The following is a 13,068-nucleotide window of genomic DNA, read 5'->3' as shown; positions in this document are numbered from 1 at the left end:
GTTAAAAATGAAGAACATGAGAACAGCTGTCAGGGGACAGCTAGCAGTCTGCCACCAAGATCTTGGAATTTGACACTTGCCCTCCCAACCCTACCTCAAACTTAGAACATCTGCACCCACTTAATGGACATTTGTTACACACTTGAGCCACCGACCCTAAAGAAAGTTAAAACAGCATTCATCACAGTTTGAAAATGAAGACAAAGGGTAACATGTTAACATTCATAATCATCGTGATCTCCTCTTAGCAAGAGGGATGATGCTGTTTGCCATCTTTCACCAAAAACATAACTTCTGGGGCCGTGATGGAGAGCTGGGCTTGCAGGTCAGCTTCACAGATGGTTTCTTTTCTTACCCTTTATTTTCACCTAATTGGAAAAGCTTAAATTACAGTTAGAAGTAGCAGCAAGTGATTGATGATTCTATCTAGCAGTCCTGCATAACCAAAGATAAAATTGGGGAGATTTCTTGCCGAAGGCCACTTTCAGTATTTTGTCAGAACGATGTCACACTTGGGATTGGGAAGGTTTCATTTTAGGGCTGCCACATAGGTTCCTTATCAACCCTTGGATTTGATTTTAGCCTAAACACATGTCTTTGTGTCGTGTTACAGTCCTTGAGTGTGTTTCTTAATTATCCTGAGTGACCATGTCATGTCTGAACACTATCTTTATTGCACTATCTGTGTAACTTTGGGCAAATCATTTACATTTTCCCTGCCTTGCTTTCCTCAGCTGTGGAATAGAGATTGTGGTAGTACTGGCCTTACAGCATAGTTGCAAATATTGTGTGAGCTAATGCACGTGACCACCTAACTCAGTTCTGGCGCATAATACACAGTCAATAAATATGCATTGTGGTAATTGTTATTTTCAGATATTGTCAAACTCTAGACTACCCAAGGCTTTCACACCATAGTCCAATCTCCTTGTGAAATCTTGGTTTATTCTTCATTTTTCTGCCTTGTAAGTCATGAGCTTTCTTCCTCAAAGTGAGGTTTGGTTCTGGATGTTTGAATTACTGAACATATTTTGGAGCTGCCATTGAAGAATAATAGAAATAGTTTTCACTTGCATTAATGAGTGCCATAAAATATCTTTTTATTTTGTTCATCATTTCAAAAGCACATGTGAGCACCTCCTCCATAGACAGTGTTCTTCAGTGGGGGGACGTAGTCTTCTATTTGCCATCTATCTCTCTGCCAGGCACACTGAAAATGCAGACAATCAGAGCCTGTGAGTTGAAGATTTTCTATATAGTCTTCAACACTAAACCAAGATCAGAGGGTGGAATGAAGGATTGTGCTATCAGCTCGTTCCTTCTCTCTGAACACAGTGAAGGAGTTTAAACACAAATGCTTGTGCTTAATTTTGCAGGTAGTTTTAGAAACTTCTCACCAATAATGAGACTTCTGCCAGTTTTTCCTACTTGGTTTTGGTCCTCTTTAGTTCTTTAGTGACAAAATTAATTAAATTCATATCAGAAAGTATTTTTTCCCCTGTGTGTGCTTGTTCTGAAAAAAAAAAAAAGTGTTTATTTGAAGATGAGGTGCCTTCCTCTGATAATCTGACACCTATTTGTAACAGACATGGTGACAAGGGCCAGATGAATTGCTGGGTCAATTTGAAAGTCAGGTTTCATTGAAAAGTTGAAAGTCAGGTTTCATTGAAAGTCACTTTCATTTGAAAGTCACTGCATTTTCTGTCCTTATTTTTCATGTTTTGAGAGAAATCAACACACAACACAGTCACTTATCCTGAGACATAGATTCATGTTCTGTATTCATATAGGAGCCCTGTTTATATTATTCTGCATTGTACCATTGTCATTATGATTTATAGTATTACTTCTAGGCTCTAGTAGATCACTTTTGTGGTTTGGGGCTATAACAGCATGACAGTAGAACAAAAATACAAACTTGAACAATAAACAATGAAAACGTGTGAATGGAGACAAGTTGCAGGCTATTCACTGAGTGTGAGCAGTGGAAAACCAACCACTTGTTATTAAGAGTGTAATGAGATTTCCGTGAAAATCATGATTGCTTATATTTCAAATCTGTGACCAAAATTGTTTTAACTTGTTTTTTTTTTTTTTTTTTTTTTTTTTTGCTCTGAAGCTACCAAACTTCCAGGGGCCACACTTTGGGAACACTATCCTACTGTTTTCGATGAGAACATTTTTGGAATAGACTGATGAACTGGGTACAGGTGGGAAGGGACTGGTCCCTGGTGAATTTAAAAGAGAACGAAAACGAGAAACTGAAGAACAACGGGTTGGGCTTCTTGTGTGGAACAGTTGAAGAACCAGGAATTTAAGCTATGTCCTCACAAGTGTTTCCATTTGTTCTTTCTTTGTACCTTGCAGAATAAAAGCCAGGGATCCATCTTTGTCCGGATACATGCCCCGTGGCAGGTGCTGGCCAGAGAGGCAGAATTCTTGAAGATCAAAGTTCCTACCAAGAAAGTATGAGCATGTTTCTCCTGGGTTCTGGGCCTCCTGAGGGCGGGATGGATGCAAATAATTTGGGAATAGGGCCAGGTGGGATGTGGGTTTTGTGGAATTGAAATCACACTTGCTTCCCCAGGGACCCATGATGCCGGGGTGGGGGGTTGGGGGGGACGGGGACGGGGAAGAGTTGGGGTGGGGAGGGAGATCCTCCCACCTCAGAGCACTGGCTGGGTTTGCTCCATGAGAAGCAACACATTGTCCCTGTCCGTGTTCTTCATTTTTCTGTTTCACCTCCTTTCTCTCTCTTCTCGGGGTCCTAGTACAGCCAGACACTTCTTTAGTGAATAGAGTAATGAGAGAAGGCTGCAAGCCACGCTGACTGCTTCAGCAGTGGGCAGGGGAAACAACACCAATTTGCTGTGGAGAAACCTATTCTGGTTATGATTCTGCCACTAAATATTGTGTTGTGGTGGGTTTCACTTATCTCTTCTGTAAATCAGAAGGTTCTTAATCAGGCGAATTGATTAAGATCACCTGGTAAGTGTTTTCAAACTGTTCATGCCAGTGTCCCATCTCTGGGAATTTGACCTACTTGGTTGGTATGGAATGAAGTTCTCATCACTGTTAGGCAAAAAATCCCCAGGATGATGCACATCTGGGTTGACAGCCACACAGTTTAGATGATGTTTGAGGTAGTTTTTTTTTTTTTTTAATCCAGGATAGTCTATACATAATTTAAAAATCTACCCAGAGGCCAGGCACGGTGGCTCACACCTGTAATCCCAGCACTTTGTGGGGGAGAAGTGGAAGGATCTCTTGAAGTCAGAAGTTTGAGACCAGCCTGGGCAACATAGCAAAACCCCACCTCCACCAAAAAAAAAAAAAAAAATCTACCCAGGGAATTTCTAGGTGACATGTCTCCTTGCATAACAAAATCTAGCAAATAGCTCCAAAGAGAAAGGAAGCATGTGCTCACAGATACTCCATTCTTTATTCATTAGGTATTTTAGGGGAAAGGGGTGGCTATTGACTTTGACCATCTGCCATGTCTCTTTGGGAGGGTCCTGTGGCAGATGGCACTCCAGTTTAACCATGGGTGAACTGTGGGTGGTCTTTCTTTCCCTCCACCCCCTCTTCTCTCTCTCTCTCTCTCATGTACACCACACACACACAAACACACACACACACACACACACACACACACACACACATCCCTTTCCATAGTGTAGTTGTATACGTGCTGACTTACCATGGCAAAGATCATCTTGCTGTTTGTAACTACCATCATCATAGTTTTCATGCTGCCCACTGTGAACAGAATTCCATATTTGTTGCCTTCTGTACCACCACTGTGATCACCTGCCCCCTCGTCACCATGCCGACTCTCAGTGCTATCATTATAGTCAGCAACACCATTCTGATTTACATTGTTGGCTAACACCATTTTCATTACCAACAGATCTGCTATCTCCATCAAAAATCACTCATCAAATACCAGCACGTGACTGATACCATCATGAATCCTCTACTTGAGAAGAATAAAGTCTATGGGTTCTGTTCTTATAGATTTATTACAATGGACAATAACTCCACGGCAGGTGGACAAATGCTTATTAAACAATGAACAAACACAAACATGAATATTAGCTACAAACATTTTGCCAACAAAAGGTGATTTTTGGTGTCGGGGAGGGGGGGTCACATGCCTGAAGTGTCTTAGTTTCACAAGGAATACGCTGTGTCTTTCCCCTTCAATTGCACTGCTGCGTTTTTTGTCTCCTAGTTTCAGTCCTCTCACTCCTAATACCGCAGCCCTCAAATGCGGGCGCCATCTTTGTTTTGGATCTCTGCTTCTCTTTAGCTAATGTTCTCTGGAGTTTCTGGCAACATGATACTAGTTTCAGCTTTGGGTGGAGGCTTCTGCTTCCTCCTGGTGGGGTCCTGTTTTGGCCAACCCTATCTCCTCTTACTTCTGTCTTCCTTCTAACTCCAATATATTATTCTCCTTTCTCTCTGGTTTATCTGAATGTGTAATGTTCTCTTAACCTCATTCTATTTGTGTCTTGTTTCCTATGTTTTAATCTCTGCTGCTGATCCTTGGAAAGGAGGTAAGCAAAACTCTAATGCCCATGTTATGATTTCCATCCCCCAGGGTAACCCTTTTAGGGGAAACCTAGAGACATAGGAAAAGTGTGTCCTTTTTCAACCTCCGCTTGCTTATTTTCCTTCTTTGCTTTCCTTCCCATCTTTCTACTCTCATTCTTCTCCTTCTCTTCTCTATTCCTTCCACCCCCCACCTCTGAGGCCTCCTCTTAGCCTCTCTCTCTGTTCTTTGCACACCCTATGACACCTCCACATCTCTCTCTTTTTTTTTTTTTCTGAGATGGAGTCTTGCTCTGTTGCCCAGGCTGGAGTGCAGTGGTGTGATCTCGGCTCACTGCAATCTCCGTCCCCCAGGTTCAAGCAATTCTCCTGCCTCAACTTCCTGATTAGCTGGGATTACAGGTGCTCATCACCACGCCCAGCTAATTTTTGTATTTTTAGTAGAGACAGGGTTTCTCCATGTTGGCCAGCTGGTCTCGAATTTCTGATCTCATGATCTGCCCGCCTCGGCTTCCCAAAGTGTTGGGATTACAAGCGTGAGCCACCACACCCAGCCAGACACCTCTACATCTCTTGTCTTTCTGCCACCTTCTCCTCCTCACTCCCAGACTTGGCTTCCCCGGTAGTGCTTGCCTTTGGTGCCTTTGGTCCCTCTGGTATCTCCTTTATCTTTTCACACGCTTATGCTTTTTAGAGCATAGTTTTGCATAAATGACATATTGGCTTTCAGAGTTTCAGTGCCCCTATACATTAACTGTTTGGAACTTACATCTGTAGTTTTTAGGTGGTACCTGCATTTGAACTTGTAGATGAGTTGGCGAGGGTGAGAACATAGTATAAAGCAGCCATCTCTGGGTTTCTCTCCCCACTTTGCATTTTGGTAGACACAGCACTAGTTGAGTCCTCAGAAGAAGAGACTTTCTAACCTTGGTTCTGCAGTTATTCGTTGTGTGATTTGGGGACGTCATCCCATCTCTCAGAGCCTCAGTTGCCTCATCTGTGATATGGGCATACTCATACCTGTCCTATTTTTCTTGGAAGGTTTTTGTAAGGATCTGATTCTTAACCAGTGCTATGTAAATGCAGGATTTTGTCGTGTCTGCCTTCTGAGATATTTTAATGTGTATTCTCAATTCTTAGTCCCCCAGTCAACTTCCTTTCTGACCAAAGAAGCAGCCAGCACTGATAGTGCTCCCTCTGTAAGAAAGTCCTTGGAGAGGCACTGAGGGAGCAGAAACAACCCATGCCCTCAGGGTGCCGACAATCACAGGGCAGCGTAGGGGGAGTGCAGGTGCCCAGACATCAATGCAGTGATGGGATACTGTGTCAAGTAGTAACTCATTAGCCCAGCACCAATTCTGTTTGTCAGTGTGGTGGGTTAGGGAGTGGGGAGAGGCAAAGCCATGTGATTGCCCCCCAAGGCTGCAGATAAAACAGAAAGAACTTTTTCCCAAAGTTTCTTGGTCCCAGACTCGACTCAGGGGGACTGTTTTGGCTTCCTTTTACCACATGGCCCCAGATCTTCCTTTTCGTTCTTTCTTTTTTTTTTTTTTTTTGAGATGGAGCGTCCCTCTGTCACCCAGGCTGGAGTGCAGTGGTGCAATCTCGGCTCACTGCAACCTCTGCCTCCTGGGCTGAAGCGATTCTCTTGCCTCAGCCTCCCAAGTAGCTGGGACTATAAGTACGCGCCACCACGCCCGGCTATTTTTTGTATTTTTAGTAGAGACAGGGTTTCAACATGTTGGCCAGGCTGGTCTCGAACTCCTGACCTCAAGTGATCCATCTGCCTCAGCCTCCCAAAGTGTTGGGATTACAGGCGTGAGCCACTGCACCCGGCCCCAAATCTTCTTTTTATCATAGAAGGCAATGGCTTGTAGTGGAGCTCACAGAGGGTATTATACACAGATGAGGGGGGATATAACTTGGTTAGCTGGGTAGGATGCTATGTTTGTAAAAATTAATCTGAGGCTCTGATCCCAGGGGTGGGGGTCTGGGTTAAACCCAGTTCCTGAGTTGAGAGAGGAGCATGGAAAATGGAAGACGAGACTGGCTGTCTGTGGAGGGCTAGTGTTGAGGCTGGTGGCATGCTCTCTTTTTAAAATGAGAAAAAAACCACATTTGCTGAGAGCCACATCCTGGCGGCGAGGGGAGCGTGGAGGAAGAATGAGGCATGGCGCGGGATCAGTTAAGCATCCTCCAGGCAGTGGAGGTTTGGATCATAACTCAGTGGGGTCCAGAGAGACTGGGAACATGGGGAGGAAATCACAAAATCGAGATCTCAAACCTGGACAAATCCATTGTAATGTGTCCAGGGACTCCAAGTCCTGAGCACAGATATTAACTGGGAGGGGGAATCTTGGAAGGAAGCATTTGTTTTCCAAAAACAACAACAGAAGAGCCAGCATTTTGTGAGGGACACTCAAGATCCATGCACAGAAGGGTGTGGGAAGGCCTGGCCTTTGGCCCCGAGCAGCCTGAGAAGGTTTGAAATGGCGGTATGGAAGCAGGTGCTTTCTTACGTCTGCTCGTTACCAAGATGGCTCTTCTAGAGATTGTGGTCAACATTTCTGTTGATTTCTCATTTGCTTTTTTTGTATATATGAATGAACACTCCGTTTCTCATCCTTTACATTCTCTTATTCCTCAAACCTCTAGCAGAGACAAGGTCGATGCAGGCTATTAGGGACGACTTTCATGTCAGTGAAATCATATTAATCCAGCCAGAGTCCACTAAATTTGGAAGAAGTGACGTGCCTGGGATGGGTGAAAAATCCCTTTTGTCCAATCGTCAGAGCTTTTGTAGCTATTGTTAATAGAGTGACTGATACTGCAGGGGTCTCATTTGCTGTCCCTCAGAGCATGCCAGAACTTTAGCTTATGTGTCCTTTGCACGCAAGTAGATGCTGTTAACTTCCAGCAAGTCATGCCTTTTTAGGAAAGCAGGCTTAGAGCTCCATGCATCTCTAAAACGGGAGTAATATACATTGTGGAGGGAAGAGGTGATGATGTTCTCTGAATGCCTGGCAGAGAGGCACACACAACACATGAGAATTGCCGTTGTTACTGCTGTTGGTATTGTTATTCATAGCAAGGTGTGCAGGCAGTGCAATTGGTACAAGGCTAGGGCTGTTTCTGCTCTTTGACTCTCTTCTCTCTTCTCTGCAATGTTGGTGGAAGCAGGCCCAGTCCCTCAACTCTGCCAAGGCAGCCAGAAATCCAGACATGAAATCTGTGGAGATGCAGGAACAGATGGCCTTTGGACTATGTGCTGGGGACTTCCACTTCCTAGAGCGCGGGTCCTTGGGGCATCTGTAAACACGACGGCTCCACCTGTGAGGGCTGCGGTGCAGTTGCCGGGAAAGCCAGTGAGAAGATGGCTGGGGCCCCGTGGTGCAGGAGGCAGAGCTTGAAGGCACCCATTTTAAGGGAGAGACAGCAAATGTGACAAGTGGTCCACCTTGAGTTCCACTATTGGCTCTGCCCCCATTAACCTGGGGTTACTTGATTCATGTCTTAGTCTGTTTCCTAAAATGGACTTGAGATGGATTACAACCAAAAGAATTTTGGTTGTAAAAGGACAGATAAAAAGAATCATGTAACTGGGGAGGGGGGGAAGTAGGGAAGTGCAAGGGAAATGATGATAGTGGAAACTAAAAATAAGGGTGATGGATGCAGGAGAGACAGAGTTGCATTCTGGGCTTTCTGGTAGCCAAGACAGAAAGGACTGTGGCTCACAGTCGTCTATAGGAATCAGCATCTGTTTTGCCAAAGGAGGCAAATTTTTCCTGTTGTAAATGACATGAACAATACAAGGGACTATGTTTTCAATAATAAGTTCACGCAAGCTTCTGCAATGTTCTTCATGTGACCATTGCTTGCACTGATTCTGGATAAAACTGAGGATGTAATGTTAAAGTGTAGTTGAGGGAGGGTTGAATACAGAGTAATGTGTGAAAATTTCCGAGGGGCTAACTGGGTTCAAAGATAAAGGTTCAAGCAGAAATGCCACTGACACTTTAATTCTTTTCGGTTGAACCCATGTTTTGAAATGTTTATGTCTACTAAACTGCATTTATTAAAGAATAAGTTATCTTCTTTTCCTGAAGAGAAAACATATGTAATTGCTATTAAGCATTATTTATCAGTGTGAAAAAAATTGGTGTTTCCACACTGAGCTGATAGAATTCCAGTTAAAAAGCAAAGAAACTTGGCATTTTAGTTAGCTTCAGTGGCCCTTTAGGAGGGAAAGGTAATTCCATTTAGCTTTGGAAATGATTGGAAATTGTTCTCAGGTACTTGTTATTGTCTCTGTAGAGACTCTGATTTGGTAGCCCTGGCTTTTGCAAAAGCTTCCCAGGAGGACCTCTTCCTGGTTCATGGTGCTCGCCCGGCCTCAGGGACTCTACTCAGCCAGGACTGCAGCACCTCTTATTTCTCAGTTATCCAGATTTGAGGCTTGTATTAGGGTTCTCCAGAGAAACAGAACCAACGGGACACACACACACACACACACACACACACACACACACACACACAGAGGTGTTATGAGGAATTGATTAATACAATTATGGTGGCTGGGAAGTCTCAAGATCTGCAGTTCATGCGATGGAGACCCAGGAGAGCTGATGGTGTAGTTCCAGTCTATGTCCAAAGACCTGAGAACTAGGAAAGCCAATGAAGAAGCTCCAGCAGCCTCAAGACCCAAGAACTGATGTTTCAGTTCAAGTTTGAAGGCAGGAAAAGACTGATGTCCCAGCTCATGCAGTCAGGCAGGAAGAGTTTCCCCTTACCTGTGGGAAGGTCAGCCTTTTTGTTCTATTCAGGCCTTCAACTGATTGGATGAGGCCCACCACATTAGGGAGGGTAATCTGCTCTACTCAGCCTACTGACTCAAATGCTCATTTCATCCCAAAACACTCTCATAGATACACCCAGAATGTTTGACCAAATATTTGGGCACCCAATGGTCCAGTCAAGTTGACACATACAATGAACCATCACAAGGCTTGTACTTTCAAAGTCAATAATCCTCTTGGTTAGGGAATGAATAGTGGCATTCAAAAAGATATGTCCAAGTCCTAGCCCTGGAACCTGTAAATATAATCTTATTTGGAAAAAAGATCTTTGCAGATATAATTAGTTAAGGATCTCAGGATGAGATCATCCTGGATTTAGAATAGAACTTAAATCCAATGACAGGTATCCCTATAAGAGAAAGGCAGAAGGAGATTTGAGAGGGGAGAAGGTTATGTGAAGAAGGCAGAGACTGGAGTTATGCAGGCTCGAAGTGAAGAACGCCTGGGGCCATCCAAAGCTGGAAGAGTCAAGAAATAATTTTTCCCTTACAGCCTTCAGAGGGAGTGCAGCCTCACTGATACCTTGATTTCAGGCTTGTGACCTTCACAGCTGTGACAGAAGAAATTTATGTTGTGATAATTTGTTATGGCAGCACTATGAAACTAATACACTCTTCTTCTGGGCAGGAAGCAGTAAGCAGACAATTGAAGACCTAGGTCTCTGGTGGGCTTCTTGGCTTTCTCTGTATTCCAAGAATCCACTTTGCAGATTCTAAGATAACTTGGAGTAGTCTTGTTTATTTGTTGTCATTGGGTTTGGGAGTTTTATGGAAGATACTTGGTGCATGGATCTTCCTACATGACCTTGGCATGTCTATGATGACTTTTTCATGTTCCATTCCTGTTTGATGAAATAGAAGTAGAGGCTCACCTTGTTATGAATGGTGGAAGGAGACCCAGTGTGGCTCATGTCAAGAAGAGCTTACTCCACTCAAGAATTATTTTCCTATTTATACTTCTATATCCAAATACAGTAATTGGCTTAAGTAACAGCTTCTGCCTCGATAAGAGGTGTCTGCAAAGAAGGATGTTAGCATGTTTTAAAGCTTGTCCATATTTCATAATTCTTACATTTGACTTTGAGGAAAAAGATTCATAAAACCGCTTTGAATTATGCCAGTCAAAACAAATTATCTTGAGATTAAAAGTCTTATAGTTATAGGTATAAGTTGATAAATAAATTAATTGAGTTTTAAATATAGTTAATACTGCATCCCATGTGCTAGACCATTTCGTAAGAGCCTTATGTACGTGATTTGTTTTTACCTTCACGACAACGACATGAGGTAGATATGACCGTTAGCTTCATTTTATAGATGAGAAAATTGAAACTCAGAGAGGTTAATAAACTTATCCAAGGGCACACAGCTTGAAGGAGATAGTCAGGGACTCAAAATCATGTCTGTCTGACTCCAAAGCCACGCTCCCGCTCTCTCACTTTACTGAAAAATCCATAACTGGACTTGAGGTAGTGGATAGTGTGGTCTAGAATGGCATTTCTCAAAGTATATTTTTTAGAATGAAAGTCTTTGTTCTTCTTTTGGATTTTTTTTTTTTTTTTTGAGATGTAGTCTTACTCTGTCGCCCAGGCTGGAGTGCAGTGGAGCGATCTCGGCTCACTGCAAGCTCCGCCTCCTGAGTTGATGCCATTCTCCGGCCTCCGCCTCCTGAGTAGCTGGGACTACAGGTGCTGCCTGCCACCACGCCGAGCTAATTTTTTGTATTTTTAGTAGAGATGGAGTTTCACCGTGTTAGACAGGATGGTCTCGGTCTCCTGACCTTGTGATCCAACTGCCTCGGCCTCCCAAAGTGCTGGGATTACAGGCGTGAGCCACCGTGCCAGGCCATTTTTTTTTTTTATTTTGAGACAAAGTTTCAAAAAAGTCTTGCCCAGGCTGGAGTGCAGTGGTACAGTCACGGTTTATTGCAACCTTGACTTCCTGGGCTCAGGTGTTTCTCCCACCTCAGCCTCCTGAGTAGCTGGGACTACAGGCACACACCTCCATGCCTGGCTAATTTTTGGTAGAGATGGGGTTTCCCCCATGTTGCCCAGGCTGGTCTTGAACTCCTGGGCTCAAGTTATCCACCCACCTCTGCCTCCCAAAGTGCTGGGATTATAGGTGTGAGGTGCCATGCCCAGCCTAGTCTTTGGTTTTACAAAAAAAAAAAAAAAAATTTTCATGGTTGAACAAATTCAGAAAACACTAATGATTACAATTTACCAGGACAGTCAAAGTTTTGAGAAGCCTTGTAGTAAAAACAAACAAACAAACAAACAAACACACAAAAACTGGTTCAATTTTTTTCAGGCCTTTTTCTGCTGAACACGTGAACACCTATGAATATCCTGAGGAACCAATGTTCTGCAGAACATACTCTGGGGAATTCCCTCCTAGATTAAAGAATCCTGGTCTGGGAGAGGCAACAGATTTCAATGGTCATTTTTAAAAATGATATTGTCTTGCTCAGTGAGTTATTCCACATTCCTGGATGACAGCTTTCTCACCCGTACAGTAAGAAGATTAGCTCCTGAATTATCTGCCATAGCTTTAAAATGCTGTGGTCTACATGTAAAGCAAATGACAATTTGTGAATGTATTTTTTCCTCTGTTATTGATGTTGGCTGAGGGGCCTTAGGACAGTTACCTTTTGGGGTCAGTTACATTCTGATTGTTCACAGATATCTAAGAGTAAAAGTGTCGTACGTCTGTCACCTCTTCAAGCTTTGCTCTAAATACAGTAGTACACTTTGCCTGTGGTGCCTATTCTGAAACTGCCCTGTGTCCCCAAGCCTGGTAATGTCACCGGGCTTTCTCTGGGTTTACCCATGCTGGACTGCTCTTCTCCAAACCACACCTCTCTGTGTAGCCTAGATGGAGCTCCCTGATTTAGACTCTCGTCCAAGCAGAGTACTTTACTCTTTCCTCCATGGGCTGGAGCCTTTCCAAATGCTTTAAGTATTTGTCCTTGGTCCTAGAATATTCTGCCCATTCCTGTCTGAATAAACAAATGCTACTCATCCTTTGCTGCCCAGCCTAAATCTCACCTCCTTCATAGACCTTTCTTTATTCCTTCAGCCCGAGCTGATATTACCTTTTCCGGACTCTTAGTCAACAGTCAGTATTTATCTTACCTGTTAGTTTTTCTTCAGCTGCTTCAGGTCCTAACTCTTGTGTTTCCAAATATATCATAAGCCCCCTGAGAGCAAGTACTATGGTTTATATCTCTTACGTGTTCCCTGCAAACTCTAGTATGGTGTTCCTCAAACAATATTTGCTCAATAAACACCAAGTTGATTAACCCATTGATGCTTCCTCTGCCCGGCATCTTGTTTGGGTTGTGATCCCTAGCAGAGTTGCTCAGGATGATAAGAGATGTTTCAGCTCACAGCTGTACACTGGCCGTATGAAATTCGGCAACAGGAATTGCCCTGTGTTCCCTCCTCACCCTGACCAACTCCTTCCTTTATCAGAACTGTTTTTGATAGTTCAGTACATCCAGAAAGAAAAATCAGGAGAAATTCTCTGAGTTTGTTGTTGTTTATTTATTTTATTTTATTTTATTTTTATTTTTTTTTTGAGATGGAGTCTCGCTCTGTCACCCAGGCTGGAGTGCAGTGGCGCAATCTCGGCTCACTGCAAACTCTGCTGCTCAGGTT

At 43.4% G+C, this 13,068-nt stretch overlaps 1 protein-coding gene across 1 annotated transcript in view; it reads left to right on the top strand.

Annotated features, from left to right (window-relative positions):
* ANO2 (anoctamin 2) overlaps positions 1 to 13,068 on the top strand; it is a 386,124-nt gene that overhangs the window by 86,001 nt on the left and 287,055 nt on the right. The window contains exon 4 of the mRNA XM_031001166.3: positions 2,368 to 2,466. Within this exon, the coding sequence (XP_030857026.2) occupies positions 2,368 to 2,466 (99 nt within the window). The remainder of the gene's footprint in view (positions 1 to 2,367; positions 2,467 to 13,068) is intronic.

The sequence above is a fragment of the Gorilla gorilla genome, chromosome 10, assembly GCF_029281585.2.
Source record: "Gorilla gorilla gorilla isolate KB3781 chromosome 10, NHGRI_mGorGor1-v2.1_pri, whole genome shotgun sequence".
In the NCBI taxonomy this organism is placed as follows: Eukaryota; Metazoa; Chordata; class Mammalia; order Primates; family Hominidae; genus Gorilla; species Gorilla gorilla.
The sequence above is the reverse complement of the archived record's forward strand: the minus strand, read 5'-3'. Positions and strand labels throughout refer to the sequence as shown.